Below are 17,787 nucleotides of genomic sequence, written 5' to 3' on the forward strand. Positions count from 1 at the left end.
ACTTTGTCTTATTTATATATATAAAAGACATTTTTAATGAAAAATATTTGCCAATTAAACAAGCCAAAAAATGGTATCCTGTTTCAATAAGTACTTAATTATTAGCGAGGCGAAACACTTTCAAGTTTTATAGACTATTATGTTTTTCTTTCTTTTTTAATAACTGCTGTTTGTATACATTTTCTGTAAGGGAATCATCTTTTTTTTTGTACTTATTTTGTCATGTATGTTGCAATTATTTTTTCCCAGTTTGTCAAACACCTTTGAATTCTGTTTACGGTTTCTGCCTTTGCTTTTGTGCTGAGGAAGTTGTTCCTCACCTTGAGATAAGATAAATACGTATTAATACAGTTTCCTACAGCTCTTTTGAAGTCACATTGTAAAATCTACCTCTTTAACAAGAAAATGCTTTTGTATCTAGTATGAGGAAAAAATTTCATGTAACTGTTTGCAATTGTTAACTGTCTCATCATTTGCTGTGTTATCCTTCGGTTCTTAACTGATGTGAGATGTCACCTTTATCTCACATTACATTCTTACACATACTGGGATCTAATTCAGAGTTTGGATGATTGCTTTATTTATCTGCCAGTTTGTTCTTGCATTAATACCACATTACTATGCAGCAGTAATTTTAACACCTGCTGGGAATAGACCCCCTCATTCATTTTTTATTTTTTATTTTTTTCAGGCTTTTTTTGAAGGGATAGGGAGAAGGAAAAGATATTTCTACTTATTTATTCTCTTGGAAAATATTTTTAAATAACTGAGCAAAATACTAAAAAAATACACACACAACTGGGATTTTGAGTAGTAGTACTGTATTAAATTTATACATTAAAATGGGAAGAACCAACATCTCTGCAATATTAAATTTTCCTATCCAGGAATATTTCTTTCCATTGTTCAGTGCTCTTTAAAAATTTATAGTTTCTTTACATTAAAGCCTGTGGATTTAGTAACTTTATTCCCAGGTAGGCATTTGTTGTTTGTGGGAGAAAAAATTTAAAAACTCCAGCAGATCTCCTTGTCATGCTCACTTCATAGCAACAGAATTTGTGAGTGCACATCATCCTCCTGCCTCCCACCATTGTTCCAGACCGTTATCCCATCTCTAATGGCATGAGGTAGGTCAGGGGTGGATGGTTCTTGGTAATATGGCTAGCGATGGAGTAGAAAGAAGGCAAAGGCATTCCAAGAAGCACCAATGACCAATCTCAGATGCAGATGCTGGCCATGTAAAGATGTTCCTGCTTCTATCATATCCTTTTTCACTCTTCTTATTACCCTGATTAGCCAAATACACATGCTGAAAATAATGATGTAAAAAGAAAGGGCAAGATAGGCCACCCATAGGTCCCTTCTCTTAAGTCCTTCCTTATTCATCAAAAAGCCAAAGGTAGAGAGTATCAGTAAAATGTGCAAGTATTACAAAGTGAAATAAAAACAAGTTAGTTTTGTGCAGTATTTCCACTCTTCTGGTAAAAACTTAGATATATGTATGATATGGTTTCAATCTGTTTCCCCACCCAAATCTCATATCAAATTGTAACTCCCAGTGTTGGAGGAGGGGCCTGGTGGGAGGTGACTGAATCATGGGGGCAGACCTCCCCTTTGCTGTTGTCATGATACAGTTCTCACAAGATCTGGTTGTTTGAAAGTGTGTAACACCTCTTCCTTCACTCTCTCTCTCTCTCCTGCTGGCCATGTAAAAATGTGCCTGTTTTCCCTTCGCCTTTAGCCATGACTGTAAGTTTCATGAAGCCTCTACAGAAGCAGAAGCCCGTACAGCCCACAAAACCATGAGCCAATTAAACCTCTTTTCTTTATAAATTACCCAGTCTCAGGTATGTCTTTATAGCAGTGTGAAAGTGGACTAACACAGAAAACATGTACCAGAGAAGTGTGCCATTGCTATAATGATACCTGAAAATGTGGAAGCAACTTTGGAACTGGGTAATGGGTAGAGTTGGAACAGCTTGGAGGACTCAGAAGAAGACAGGAAGATGAAGGAAGGCTTAGAACTTCTTAGACTTGTTAAATTGTTGTGACCAAAATGCTGATAGTGATATGACAGTGAAGTCCAGGCTCAGGGGGTCTCAGATGCAGATGAGGAACTTATTGGGAACTGGAGTAAAGGTCACTGTTGCTATGCTTTAACAAAGAGACTGACAGCACTGTGCCCCCTGCTCTAGGGATGTGTTGAACTTCAAATTTGAGAGAGATGAGTTAGGGTATCTGCAGGAAGACATTTCTAAACAACAATGCATTCAAGATATGTCCTGGCTGCTTCTAAAAGCATATGCTCATATGCGTGAACGCAGAGATTATCTGAAACTAGAACTTATATTTAACAGCTGGGCGTGGTGGCTCATGCCTGTAATCCCAGCACTTTGGGAGGCCGAGGTGGGAGGATCACTTGTGGTCAGGAGTTCGAGACAGGCCTGGCTAACATGGTGAAACCATCTCTACTAAAAATACAAAATTTAGCCAGGTGTGGTGATGCACACCTGTAATCTCAGCTACTCGGGAGGCTGAGGCAAGAGAATCACTTGAACCCAGGAGGCAGAGGATGTAATGAGCTGAGACTGCACCACTGCACTCCAGCCTGGGTGACAGAGCGAGACTCTATCTCAAAAATGAAATAAAATAAAATAAAATAAAAACAACACAAAACAAAACAAAAACAAGCTGTACACATTTACATTTACCCTGACACGCACATCCATACTACTCTATCTATCTATCCTTATGATAATAAGGGGATACATAAGTAGAGCCCAAAAATTCAATCCTGTAAAATAAAGTAAATCCTATAAAACAAGAACAGTAAAAAATTTTTTCCAGGCAATCTTTATTCTTAAAAAAAAATGGAAAGGATAATACGATACATATTGATATGGTTTGGCTTTGTGTCCCTACCCAAATCTTATCTTGAATTGTAAAACCCCACGTGTTGAGGGAGGGACCTAGTGGGAGGTGACTGGATCATGGGGGTGGAATTTCCCCAGGCTGTTCTCATTATAGTGAGTGAGTTCTCATGATATCTGATGGTTTAAAAGTGTGGCACTTCCTTGCTCTCTGCTTCTCTCTCCTGCTGCCATGTAAGATGTGCCTTGTTTCTCCTTTGCCTTCTGCCATGAATGTAAGTTTCCTGAGGTCTCTCCCCAGCCATGCACAACTGTGAATCAATTAAACCTTTTTTATTTATAAATTATCCAGTCCCAAGTAGTTATTTTATTTTAATTTTAATTTTTTTTTTTTTTGAGACAGAGTCTCACTCTGTTGGCCAGACTGGAGTGCAGTAGTGCAATCTGAGCTCACTGCAACCTCCGCCTCCTGGGTTCAAGGGATTCTCATGGCTCAGCCTCCTGAGTAGCTGGAGCTACAGGTGTGCACCACCACACCTGGCTAATTTTTGTATTTTTAGTAGAGACGGTTTCACCATGTTGGCCAGGCTGGTCTTGAACTCCTGGCCTCAAGCAATCCACCTGCTTTGGCCTCCCAAACTGCTGAGATTACAGGCGTGAGCCACTGTACCCAGCCTCCAGGTAGTTCTTTTTTCTTTTTTTTTTCTTTTTTTTTTGAGAGGGAGTCTTGCTCTGTTGCCAAGGCTACAATTCAAGATGAGATTTGGGTGGGGACACCGCCAAACCATATCCCTGACCCAATTTATACCCTCCACTAGGAGGTCTTCCTGATACCATTCCCCCAGCTCTGGTTAGTGCCCCCTGTTCAGCATTCCTACAACATCTGCTGAAACTTCCTGATACATGACTTATTTTACTGAGTTGTCACCTTCTGTTTAAGTGTCTTTCTTCTCTATTAGCTCTTAAGATCCTTCAAGGCAGAAACTACACCCATGTGTCTTTCTCTGCCCTGTGTCTAAGATACACTCAGCAGCCTCTTAATAAATGTCTGCTTAATGCCAAGAAATTTACAGTAGCTAAAGAAGTTAAGCTTTACTGACAAGCAGAACCAGCCTTAACATCTGGTTAGAGAAATAGGACTTAGAAAAGCACAGCCTCCTGGTCTAGACTAGTTCAGACTCACTAGTGCCATTGTAGGAAACTATCTGCATTAAGGCCTTTAAGACCCCTCTGCCAAGCCAGGAAGTTTGCTTCTTTGCCACATTGTAACACTGTCATCTGCTACTGAACTCCCTCACTCCCAAATCTGTTTCTGCTCCAGAGGACATTCACTTTACTAAACACAGTTGTGAAGCACAGAAGTCGTGTTATATGTCTAGGTCACTGGATGCTAAAAACCCTTAACAGCCCAGATTTCCAACTCTGTTTACTTTCCCAAAAATTCTACAGCATTCTAAACATATTGTTACAATCTCAAAATAGTTTTAAATGACAGTAGTAACCACAGACAACCTATTTCTATTTACTAGTTTTAAATGACAGTAGTAACCATAGACAACCTATTTCTATTTACTATCTTCAGCTCCTCTGAGGGAAACAGTACTATTGCTATGTAAATTAGCACTTCTGTAATGCTCCTTAATATTTACTCAATCTTTCAAGGCCTAGCTCAAAATACCATTCTTCATGAAGCCTTATCTTACTAGGCAAGAGATATGTTCAGTTCCTTTGCAGCCCAAACCAATACTTAACCTTTCTCCACACCTGTTTATGCCTTTGTCTGTTGTTCTCCACTCCACTTATTTCCATATCTTGCCAATGTGACTGTCCGGCTACTTTGAATCAGATGGTAAGTTTCCTGTTGGAAGGAGCCCCCTTTACACTGCCTGTCTTCCTGTCTTTGTGCCAGGAATCTGTTTGCTTTCAGCTCTGTTCCTTCCCTTGTTCTACACTGGATCTCAGAGGCTAAACCTTTGAAAACTACAGTTTCCCAGACTCCCCTTACCAGCCTGTTTTTTTGTTCTGCCAACAGAAGAGACTGATGGGAGATTGAAATATAGGAGCAAGGAAAAAGACATGTTCTTGTCTATTTGTTTCTGGTGGTACTGAAGGTAGCAGCAGGTGAATATGGACTCTGCTGCTTCTGTTCAGATAGCACAGTCCCAGTGGTGGCGGCAGTAGTAAGTGTACCGGCAGCTTCAGCAACAGAATTCTTGTGCTTATGCTGTTGATTTTGGTTGCCCTAGATCCAATCTCAGTAGTCCCCCCTTATCTGCAGGGGATATGTTCCAAGATCCCCAGTGGATGTCTGAAACTTCATGTAGTACCAAACTCAATATACACTATGTTTTTCACTACACAGTAACAGGCAGGTAGCATATACAGCATGGATACACTGGACAAACAGATGATTCACATCCCTAGTAGAGCAGAGTGGGATGGCACAAGACTTCATGATGCTACCAGGAATGGCATGCAGTTTAAAACTTATGAATTGTTTTTTTCTGGGATTTTCCATTTAATATTTTTGGACCACGGCTGACTACAGGTAAATGAAACCACAGAAAGCAAAACCAAAGATAAGGGGGTGTACTGTACAGAACAAAAAGTTACCAGTCTTCCTGGATCCATGCTGGTAAGACACAAAAGTAACACTTTAACGGCCTAAAGCTGATAATAGAATCTTATTCCTATTCTTTGAAAGGGTTAAAGAAACCATAATTTTGAACCTAGAGCTCTATACCCTAGTTCTTATCTCTTAAGCAGAGACGTAGAACCAGGGACAAGGATGGAGAGGGACATATGAGAACTTCTATTTTCCAGGAGAACCAGGAGACCTTAGGAAGCACAACCAGACTTCTGTAATGCTGAATGCCACACTCTAATCTCAGTGTAAAGTGTTTACTGCTCCCCCAAGTCTTACTAAAAGCATATTCTCTATTCATCTAGAAGACTCGTAAGAAGAGAAGAGTCATTTAAAAAAGAAAAAGGAATGCAAATGGCTCTTAAACATATGAAAAGATGCTCAATTTCTCTCGTAAGAGAAATGCAGTTAAAATTGCACTGAGATACCATTTCTCACCTATGGAACTGGCAAAAGTCCAGAAGTTTGACAACATGCTCTGCTGGCAAGGCTGTGGGAAACAGTCTTTATCATACAATACCAGTGAGAATTTAAAAATGGTATAATCCCTATGAAAGTGAATTTGGCAATATCTAGGAAAATTCTATGTGCATGTACTCTTTGATCATACAATCCCTTCTCTAGAAATCTATTCCAAAGATATATTGGCAAAAATAGGAAAAGACTTATACACAAGGCAATAGCACTATTTGTAGTAGTGGAAGATTGAAGACAACCCAAACGGTTCATCAATAGAAAACTGTTTATTTAACATCAGTTAAATAAACAATGGTGTATCTATGCTAATGAGGACCATGCAGCTATAAAAAGAAACAAATAATATCTTTCTCTATGGCTAGCTCCAAAATAAGTGTTAAGTACAGAAAAGCAAGGTGAAACCAAGTGTGGTGGTATATGCCTACTGTCCTATTTGCTACTCAAGGGGATGCCTAGAGCCCAGGAGTTCTAGAACAGCCTGGGCAATACAGCAAGACCCTGTCTCAAAAAAAAAAAAAAAAAAAAGAAAAGAAAGAAAAAGAAGCACGGTAAGGTAAAAAATATATAATATGTATGGTATATAGTGTGCTACCAATTATTTAAAGACATTGGGAGGATGCAAAATATAAATATAGAAATACATATATTTTCCCACTTTTAAATGGAAGGATAACAACAACAACAAACTAAAGGAGGAAAAAAAGAGATTATTTACAGAGGTAGAGAGGGCAGGAATAGAAGCTTCATTTCTCTGAATATAGCTCTTTTGTAGATTTGATTTTAGAACAATGTAAGTATTACACATAGTTAGGAAACAAAAGTTTTTTAAAGGCAATCCCTAAATATTGAAAGCAAAATGGAACAGATGAACCTAACTGTACACTGAAATAGTGGCATAACTACACAGAGAATCATTGCAAGTGACTTTAAAACCTAGTCATTTTACTGTATATTTCTACAGATAGAAGGACCTAAAAATCAGTAACAAAAATCTTTAAACTATTTTCAGTAATCATATGGTTCATAGCTATTCTGTATGTACTGGGGATAGAGCAAATGAATATTGCAATTATCACGGATAACCAAGATTTTACCTATGAAGAAAAAAAAGAGATGAAAGAAAGATCAAAAGCTTAAACAAAAATCTTGTAGTACTGAATTTGAATTAGAAGTGTCAGCATATACTCATGATATATTTCATCTGCTAAATATATGTCATATAAATAATTAATTGTATGTGCATGTATTTCCTAGTTCTGTCTACTGAAGGTCTAGAAATAGCAGCAAACACAGTGGTAAAGATCATCTACAGTATCTACATTGAGGTTTCCAAATGTCATTTTCCTCTATACAGTACCAAGCCTCCATGAAGAAATGGCTGATTCCAGATCAAGGGCAGGAAATGTACAAAATAAACCTAGTACATCTTGTTATGCCAGAAAGCATGGAACTATCAAGGACTACTAAAGTCTTATCAAAAGCACTCAAAAACCAATTTGAAGAGGCTAAAGATACAATGATTTGAATATCGTTACTAATAACTGCACGCGATTAAAAGATTTCAATCGTGTTTATTCCCACAAACTCAAAATGATATGTACTTACCTCCCTCTAACAAATCCCACAAACAAACCTTTGTCACCCTTGAAGGATGCTAGGGAACCACCCCCTTATTTTGAAAACTGGTTAACAAAGGGAAAGAATGTAACATTTATCCTTCTTTTCCTGAGCGAATTGTATCTCAGCATTACTAAATGAGTGCTGAGGAACATTTTCTCTTTCTAGGGACTAAATGAAGAAGGAATGACGTATTTGGAAAATAACCATTTGCAATCCAAAATTACGAAATAATGAATCCAGGAAATAATCATCAATGGATGTGAACATCCAAAAGAGAGAGACAATTAGAGGTTTCCTCTGCTTCTGGATAGATACACACAACACTACCTATGGAGCATTATTACCAAAAAATAATAGTTGAATCTGATTAAGGCTCTAACTACCAAGTTACAAGAAATGCAACAGATAAACATGCTAAATGTTACCACGGAAATTCGATGGCCAAAATCCAGACTGGTAGACGCTCTATACGAGAAAAGCCTAGTTTCTTAACAAATAAATAATTAGAGAAAAACAGACAAAGATAGACAGATAAATAGAAGAGAACATATAGATTTAAAGAGATTTAAGAATCACAACAGCTACTTGCATAATATGGACCTTATCTGAATTCTGATTTACTCAACCTATAAAAACACATTCTCACTCCAGACTTTGAAACAATTAGGGAAATTGGAACACTGACTGCATAATTAATGCTCTTAAGTAAATTAATTTTAGGGTAGTATGATGGTATTGTGCTTATGGCTACAATAAGGAAGCCTTACTTTTAGATGTGCATAATAAAGTATTTATAGATGAAATGATAAAATGTCCAAGATTAATTTCAAAATAATCTGATAGGGACAAAGTAGATCACATACGGATAAAACTAGGTTAGCTGTGAATTGATAATTCTTTACAGCTGGGTGATAGGTACTATTCTCTCTAATTGGACAACTAGTAGGGCATTAAAAAGTGAATTTAAACACAAGATTAAAAGGAAGATTTGGAAATCATTACAAAAAAGCAGGACTTGGCAAATGCTATGCAAGTATCACCAAAGTGGAGTGCTAAGGCAAAGTATATACATTCTTTAGGAGGTTGAACTTTTATGAAATAGCAGTCACATCTCTTCTAATTACTTCCTCCATGCCTCACTGGCAAGACAGGTTAGGGTTTCTTACAGATGCCTCCTAACACAGAGGAGACAGTCATCACAGGCCGACTCTCCCAGGAAAGAATACATTCCAGCAAGATACAGATGCAGCCACCAAATGAGAAGACGCTGTAGTGGCAGTAGCAAAGGTGGGAGAAAGGCCCAGCTCTGGGCAACATGGTTGAGCTAGGGCCTCTTCTCGTGGCTATATGAACCCGAGGACGTCAAAGCCTCCCATGAGTCTGTGCAAGTGAAGCTGCATGAGGCATGACATACAGTCATAAAAGTGGGAAAGAACCCCGTTGGTGGGAAAAGAAGACTAAAATCTCATATAGTGGGTGTGCTTATTTTTACTTATGTTATGTCCTGTCATCATTATATATTTTAAATAATAACAGTAGAATCTGACTTTTTTAAATTATAAATATTATAAAAGTGATTTTTAAGGCCTAGAGAAGAATAATTGAAGGAGCCTGCACTATGAAAAGAAGACCAGGAACTATGAAAGAAAAACATTCTGAATCTAGAAACATAAAGGTAGGATTTGAGGGCCAGGCGTGGTGGCTCACGCCTGTAATCCCAGCAGTTTGGGAGGCCGGGGCAGGTGGATCACCTGAGGTCAGGAGTTCGAGACCAGCCTGACCAACATGGTGAAAACCTGTCTCAACTAAAAATACAAAAATTAGCCAGGCGTAATGGCGCACACCTATAGTCCCAGCTACTTGGGAGGCTGAGACAGGAGAATTGCTCGAACCCGGGAGGAGGAGGTTGCAGTGAGGCAAGATTGTGCCACTGCACTCCAGCCTGGGCAACAGAGAGAGACTCTGTCTCAAAAAACAAACAAAAAAGTAGGATTTGATACTCTAATTACTTATGATGACATTATCTTAGTTTTACTTTTTTTCCCCCATGAAATCATGGAGTTCATATCAGTGATTCTCAGGAGGGGAGTGTATATTTCACAGGATATAAGAAAGTGTAAGAAGTAAGCATCTGCAATTTAAAAATAACTCCAGGTGATTTTGACATACCTGTACCCCCGTAGAGGACCTGTCGAGGACCAGGAGGGTGACTGGCCAAGGCCTGTGTGCTGCTAAAATGCACCTGAGATGATCAACACGGAAAGCTGGAGATTACTGTTTAAACACCTCTGTAAGGTAAGCAGAGCTGCAATGTCAGACAGAGGATAACGAAATCCCCCTGAACTCCCTCACCACTCACACCACTGCCGAGGATGAGCAGCTCTGAGCTGTGAGGATGGTCCAAGGAGGGTCAGAGGGGGTTCCATTGCAGGCAATCTTCTGGCAAGCACACCTACGTATCTGCCTACCTGCACCACTGCTCCCATTTGGCTGAGGGACAATAACAGGCGAAGATTACAGTGCTCTTTGCAGTCAAACTTGTGAGCATCACGGAAGAGTGCTTGAAGAAGAGTGTTTAACCAGACACCAAAAACACTTCTTGTTTCTCTGTAATTTTCTTTCATCACCAACATACCTGAGACTGTTACAGCTTCTGATGATGCTGACTAGCTCAATTTGGACAAAACATGCATACCAACAACAGCACCCCTCATTACAACCAAACCTGAGTTTCATGCCAGATAGGCTTGTTTCTTTAATAATTACAGTGTCCACAAACCTGTTCTTTCTAAGAAGAGGGGGCTGATTGATGTAGATGGTACCTTCCATGCAGCATGTTCAAAATGCAGTGCACTGAGCTGAAATGAGTAGCCAAATGCTACACATTTTGTAAATAAGAAGGGTCTTGGTTTCTAAGATCCTTCTCACTGAGGGCTCTCCTAACTACACAGTCAGATATACAGTGAGGCCTACAGTCTATGGAAGAGCCTGGACAACAGGTGAAAAAGAATGCCCTCCCTACAACCCTCCATCAACACAATTCTGTACAGCCTATAGAATTAAAAAAACAATAATATCAGGTAATGCTTCAAAGTTGATAACTTTCAAATTACTTAAAAGTCACACAAATTATTAATATTTATATTTAATGTTAAAATTATGTTCATAACAAAATTAAAACCAAGGCAGCTATTTCAGTTGAGCTCTAAACACTCTCTATATTGGAAAATTTTCCACTCCTGCTACTTTATTAATATTATTCTCCCAAATCTCCATAAGTAAAGGATTAGGTTTTAGACACAGCAGGTGTTACGAAAATTTAGGCTATGACCATTCAAAGAGTTAATAAACATTTGCAAGTTACACTCATCTTTCCCATTATAGTTATTCCCATGCTTTTAGGTCAGTATGGACATGTGTGCCAACATGAACAAAACTTGGGAAAGAGAGGAGACATGAGTCCCTTTGTAAAGGTACAGAATTCTATTTTAGACCACAAGGCAGGGTCATCTTATCCCCACACCGGAACATATGAAGTCCCTTCTCAAGCAAACTGCAATAAAGGGACAGAATCAAGGAGCTAACTGATCTAAGCATGATCTTTGCAGTAGGTGAATGAAAACCTATGGGCATGGGGGAAAAAAAGCAGAATAAACAGTATGGATGGGCAAAGCCACTCATGGTATCTAGAACGTCAAGACCGGGGATGGACTGTGCACAATGCCCAGACTACCCATTACTGCAAATAAAAACAAAACAAGACAGAAAACAACCAAGCAAATGATTACACTAAAATTTAAAATCTTTCCAAATATCAGTCAGGCAGTATTTCCCACCCAATAACTTGACTTTTGCAATGACAATTCAAAAGTGACAATTCAGTCACTTTGGTCTTATTTAAATTATATGGAGGCACTTTCGTGAGTTGAACTTTCTTGAGGCTACTTCGGGCAAATATGAATTCATATATCCATGAAGATACCTCCACAGCTAAGCACACCACTCATATCCAAGCAAAGGCCAAAATACCTGCACAGCCATGGAAAGTCTGAACATCCAATCAATATCATACAGACTTCTCTTCAAACTCACCTATCATTAAATCCCTTGGTGCGAGACGCTTCACCTGACTATCACAAACATTCCCTACATAGCAAATCTGAATGAATTACTAACATATTTTCAATTCTTAAGCACTAGTACAATATTTACATTCATTCAAGTTCACTGGAATTACTATATTGAATACTTCTGAAAAGTGTAAGCCATTCCCTATGTCACCTAGCAATAAGGCATTTAGATCAACTAGAGTCCTTAGAACTGATTAAGATAAGAGAGTAACAAAGTATTTGAAGATAAAATATCTAAATATACATACAAAAATGTAATTGTAATACTTACCTATCAGCCCCTTCTCAAGAGTGAAGGTTTTGTTTGTAAACATACATTCAAAAGCCACAATGTGAAAAATCTTGTTCACTGTGTTGTGAGTCCCAACAATTCGAATATACCTGATGGTAAAAAGAAAATAAAATCTGTTGAAAATGAGCTCCCACCACAACCAATCCAAAGATAACAGAGTAAGACATGTCACTTAAACATATAGTGCACCAGGATATAGACCAAAGGAGACTCTGAGCTTGACTTCAGACCCTATATCTGCTCCTTATGGGTAGCTCCAATTGAACCTAGAAGAATTACAGCAAAATAAGGGACATGTCATTTTGCAGAGAATTAAGTAGAACTTAGATATGATTTACCCAGAAAACCAAACCAGGTACTGTTTAGTTCAACCCTTGAATGTCAGTCAGGTACATGACCATAAGACATTTATACCGGAGAATAACAAATAGCTTCTGCTCTTGCCTTGTGGTTAGGAATGTGCTGGAGCACACGCGCACAAGCAAATGCTTTCCAGCTCAATGGAAGATTTCATCCATTGGAGATGAACGCATGAAATCAATATTGCTTTCTTGTTTAAAAGAAAAAATCCAGACACTACTGAAAACTACTCACGGTTTCTTTTAATACTGCTCCTAAATCTTCGTTAGGAAGTTAACCTTATATACTTACGCCAGCCCCCCACTTGACTGCTGGGAAGTCTCCTGACCAGAGGAAGCGATCTGCAGAGATGGCCCAGCCTGCCCTGCAGCCTCCCTCCTGGCCACATGAATCTGGCACCTGTACACAGTGCAGAGTTTCACTGGGCAGCCCTTGAGCATCTTGGCCTGTTCATCCTCTTTAACTCCCTGGAGACTTCATCTCCAACAAACAAGCATTAACCTTGGAGTAACTTGCTCTCTTCACTCTCCAAAGGGACCTGACAGTTCACAGGTTAATGAACAAACTCATTCTTCTGAGTGTCACACAATCCCATGAGGGATGTGCCACACACCGTCTTATTGGAATTCAAAGGAAGAACCAGGAAAAATAACTAGATTAACTGATAACGCCTCCCAGATTATGAACTATGCACTCTGAAGGATGGGGTATATTAAATGAACAGATTTCAATTAGAATATGACAGACTGGACAAGGTTTTAGTAATCTCCTCCCCTCTGCTGTGTAAAACAACCTTCAATTTAGATGATATAATTGTACTTCTGAGTTGATCGCTATTCACTAATTTGGTAATTTCCTTACATTTCTCATCAGTCCAAGTTAACTGTATAATGTAAATGCTGATTTAGAAAATTCACATTAAGGAGACTATATTTGGGGTTTTTATATCATGGGCTGTTGTCCTTCCTGATTCTTCAAGCTTGACTCTCATGGCATTCCCTGTGCACCTCATTTAGCCATCTGCTCCTTGACATGAGCTGATCACTCATCTTTATAACCAATATTAATGCTATGTCCTGAACTGACTGTCCAGTGTGCTCACACCTACCGCAAGGAGACACCACTCTTCCCGTGTTGAGAATCAGGGCAACTGCTATATGTACCAGAGCCCACTGGTTAAGCAAGAAATTGGCCCTAATCTGTTCCTTCGAGCCCTCAAGGCAGACAGAAGGTACTGATTTTACTGGGTTTGGGTGGGTGGGTAGGTTCATTCAACATAAGTTCTTACTGGTCTGGGTAGTAAAGGTTATATTGTCCTTCACTTTGGCAGTGACAATCTCCCTGATGCTTTCTGGAAGGGAAGGGGTGTATTAATTCTGGCACCTTGGCCTGAATCTAATTTTGTCCATTTCCTTAAACCCACGGGAACTCAAACAGCATAGCATTTTCAACTGCGTATGGCTATGACAGCCTGAGTGCTGCTGTCTGCAACCTTAGAGGGAATAGAGGGAATGTGGTTTAGTGGAATTTGATCAGATCATTTCGCTATTCTCTAGCTCAAGTCTCTACCAAAGGAGAGACAGCTCTCCTACTGTGCACAGAAGAGCCAGGAAGTGACTAACAGGGCCTTTTCCCAATGGCGGTTCTTAAGGTTAATATATTCCAGGCTGACCTAAGGGATGCAATAACCTTCCTTCCCTCCTGTTCTTTCTTTTTAAAACACTATATGGAATCAGGTTTTCCAAGTTTAGATAACTAATTTCCCATATTTTACCCAGTGCAAACATTAGGAATGCGAGAAAATGTGCAACCCTCCCCTCCTTCACCCCGCAGTTATAAGCAACTGAGAATAAAAAGTTATACTGGAATACATTTTATACTCTTATGATAGTATTTGTGATAACAAACAAAATAATATATATGGTGGGAAAAGCATTGAGAGATGCCTCCAGATAAAAAGTTCTGTGTAAATGAAGATAATGTTATCTCTGCTGCATAATCCTGAAGTCAAATTAGCAATTCACCATTATATATCACACCTTTTGATCAGCCTATTATATGTAATGCTCATAACAAGTTTAATTATTCTAGTTCTACAATGCTTTCTAAGTCTCTAGAAAAAAAATTATAGCATAATTTGCAAAAATGGCATAAAGTTCCTACTCAAATACACATTTTAAAAAATGTGACATCAAAAGAAAGAAGCCAAGCTCCTTTTTCTCAAGCAAAAAGTTGTAAATATCCTGGACTTTCCCCATACTAAAGATCTAGCCTAGAAATGGCAAAAGGCTTCGACTAATGGCCCAACATCAATGACTGGTAGGAGCGGCCTGAAGCTCTACATTAAGAATTCAGGGCCAGGCGTGGTGGCCCTGTAATCCCAGCACATTGGGAGGCCTGGGTGGGTGGATCAGTCAGGAGTTCAAGACCATCCTGGCTAACACAGTGAAACCCCGTCTCTACTAAAAATACAAAACTTAGCCAGGCGTGGTGGCACGTGCCTGTAATCCCAGCTATTTGGGTGGCTGAGGCAGGAGAATCGCTTGAAACTGGGAGGCAGAGGTTGCGGTGAGCTGAGATCGCGCCACTGTGCTCCAGCCTGGGTGACAGAGTGAGATTCTGTCTCAAAATAAACCACAACAACAAAAAAGGCCCTGTCCAGCACAGGAGTAGTGCCTTGCTCCATGAGCCATGACTGAAAGGGGGAGGAGGGAGCACAGGTACCATCCTTCATAATGAGCATATTTCCTTAATGGAGCTCACAGTGGAGCATCCCAAGATAAAAGAAGTTATTACTACCCAAGTTATTGAAAAATCCAAGGGATAGGAATGGGAGAGTCCTCTCTCTTTTTGCTTTTTCTGAAAAACAAAACAAAACTTGGTTCTCGGTCATAACACCAAAATGGGAGAAGTAGGTATCACATTTTCTCTGTCACTAGAAATCCTGAATATAGGTAAAGTTTAAGATTTATTTCTTTGCCTTTTCAGCACGAGTCAGACTCTGATTTAACCAGATAATAAGGGCAGTGGCAGCTAGTGACTTCATCAGTGCATAGAGAGGAGAACTGCTGAAAAATAGAACAGATATCCTTTATTCATGCCGAAGTCCTCAACACCAGCTCAGACAGTTGGAAGACAATTAAAACTTAAAGCAGTGCAGAGGAAGGCAGATATGCAACAGATTGGCCATTTCTGATGAGGATGAACGCTGTCCACGTGAGCCATAATGTAACAGTCTGTTTCCAATATCCCCCTCCCTTCCCTATGTTAGCTGTCTTCAAGTAGCTGACAAAGACTGGATACTGAACATAGTTCAGTACAGAATGTTTCAATAGAGAAATTTTCTAGGAGCTATAAGATTATGGGTGAATGAGATTCTGTCTTCTTTAATAAAATAAAACTGAAACCCTCCAAGGACAGCACTCTAAAACTGAAAGGCACTACAGAGTTTTGACACAATGTGGCTTTTAGCATCCAACAGAATCAGGTTTGTTGCCCAGCTCCATCACTTAATTAAGTGTGTCACTTAAGTGAAAAAAATAAAATATACATATCTTTTTTGAGACAGGGTCTCATTCTGTTGCCCACACTGAAGTGCAGTGGCACGATCATGCCCCACTGCAGCCTCGACTTCTGGGCTTAAGTGATTCTCCCACCTCAGCCTCCCAAGTAGCTGGGACTACAGGCATGCACCACCACGCCTAGCTAATTTTTTTGTAGAGATGTTGCCCACATTGGTCTCAAACTTCTGGGCTGAAACGATCCACCTGCCTCAGCCTTCCAAAGTGCTGTGATTACAGGTGTGAGCCACCGCACCTGACCCCCCAATTTTTTTTTAAAACTTAGTTTCCTCCTCTATAAAATGAGGTCAATAACACGAACTTTACAGGGTATTTAAATGAGACAAGTATTGAAAATATCGAATGCAGTGCTTGGCAGAGTAGGATACCGTTAAACAGAAATTCAAAGAGTAGATTATAGGATGCAGAATTTCTTGGTTAGGACTTTGAGAATGCTGGTTGTCTTGGAGAGTACAGTAGTTAGTCCCCTCTTATCTGTGGTTTTGCTTTCTATAGTTTCAGTTATCTGCAGTACAGTATAATATTTGGAGACAGTGAGAGGGAGAGAGACTGCATTCCCATAACTTTTCACAGTATATTGTTATAATTGTTCTATTTTATTATTAGTTATTGTTGTTAATCTCTCACTGTGCTTAACTTATAAATTAAACTTTACCATAGGTATGTATGCATAGGAAAACATACAGTATATATAAGGTTCAGTACCATGCATAGTTTCAGGCATCCACTGAAGGTCTTAAAATTTATCCCCTGAGGATAAGGAGGGGATTATTGTATCACTCACTTTCGATGTTAAAATGGTGCATCTATGAGAGGCAGGCCAAGGAGAATACTTCAGGAACACAGGGAGGGGCTTGTCCTTCCTCTTAGGGCACCACAGTATGGGGGCTATGGGCCATAGAAAGCAAGCGACATTCAAAATGTAGATTTCCTGGCTCTATGGTGCTTCTCACTTTAATCCTCTAGCCTTTAAAAAATGTTCTTGACCTGTCTTAGCTAAGCATGAGGAAGCAAGGGAACAATCTTTTGCCCATATTTGGGTTTAAAGTTTAAAGTATCTTCTCCCTTCCTCCAACCCAGGATCCCTTCTTGGCAGAGAATGTGAAATCCAGGGAGACTGCTCAGGGCCACGTGGTCCAGCTAACCATACCCAGTGCCGTGGTTCTTTTTTTGTAAGCCCTGGAAGTTAGGAATTTGAATTTGTTAAGAAAAATGCATTTCTTTACAGAGAGACAGCATAGTACTATGACCTAAAGAAATTTTGCTTTGGAGATTTCACAGCATTCTCTGCCTGTTCTGGGAAGGTATGAGTTCCTTTTCTTAATCTAGCTTTCCGTCATTGCTTATGAGGATGCCACTAGATTTAATTTCTAAGGCACATACAGTACATCTTTAACATACTAAAGAAAATATAGAAAAACAGCAACTTCTGCATTCCAACTTTAACCCCGCGGTATTCCGCAGTCTTCGGTTCTAGTGGAGCACAAGCCTACCTGTGGTTAGTCAATCCTTAAGCTTTGCCTTAGTTATGTGATCACCTAACTTCTGTACTGAGCACATTTTATTACAACATAAAATTGAATTTGGTGAGAAATATTTAAATAAGCTCCCAAGGGATTAACTAAAGCTAAAATCCATCTGAATTCTATTCTTTGGTAAACAAATATTTATTCTCAAATTGAACTTTATATTCTTGGGTTAAACAAAGAATCTTGAAAACTAGAGTTAGCCTGAGATTGTTACAAAAGAAGGGAACCTTAACATTTTGGCTCTTCCTTCAGTAACCATAGAGGACTCTGCGGAGAAATACTGT

At 39.3% G+C, this 17,787-nt stretch overlaps 1 protein-coding gene across 14 annotated transcripts in view; it reads right to left on the reverse strand.

Annotated features, from left to right (window-relative positions):
- The window catches only part of BTBD9 (BTB domain containing 9), a 507,047-nt gene that overhangs the window by 183,169 nt on the left and 306,091 nt on the right, over positions 1-17,787 (reverse strand). For all 14 annotated transcript variants that reach the window (XM_063632289.1, XM_063632296.1, XM_063632291.1 and 11 more), the window contains one exon: positions 12,013-12,122. In XM_063632289.1, the coding sequence (XP_063488359.1) occupies positions 12,013-12,122 (110 nt within the window). The remainder of the gene's footprint in view (positions 1-12,012; positions 12,123-17,787) is intronic.

Source organism: Symphalangus syndactylus, chromosome 23 (assembly GCF_028878055.3).
Source record: "Symphalangus syndactylus isolate Jambi chromosome 23, NHGRI_mSymSyn1-v2.1_pri, whole genome shotgun sequence".
Lineage (NCBI taxonomy): Eukaryota > Metazoa > Chordata > Mammalia > Primates > Hylobatidae > Symphalangus > Symphalangus syndactylus.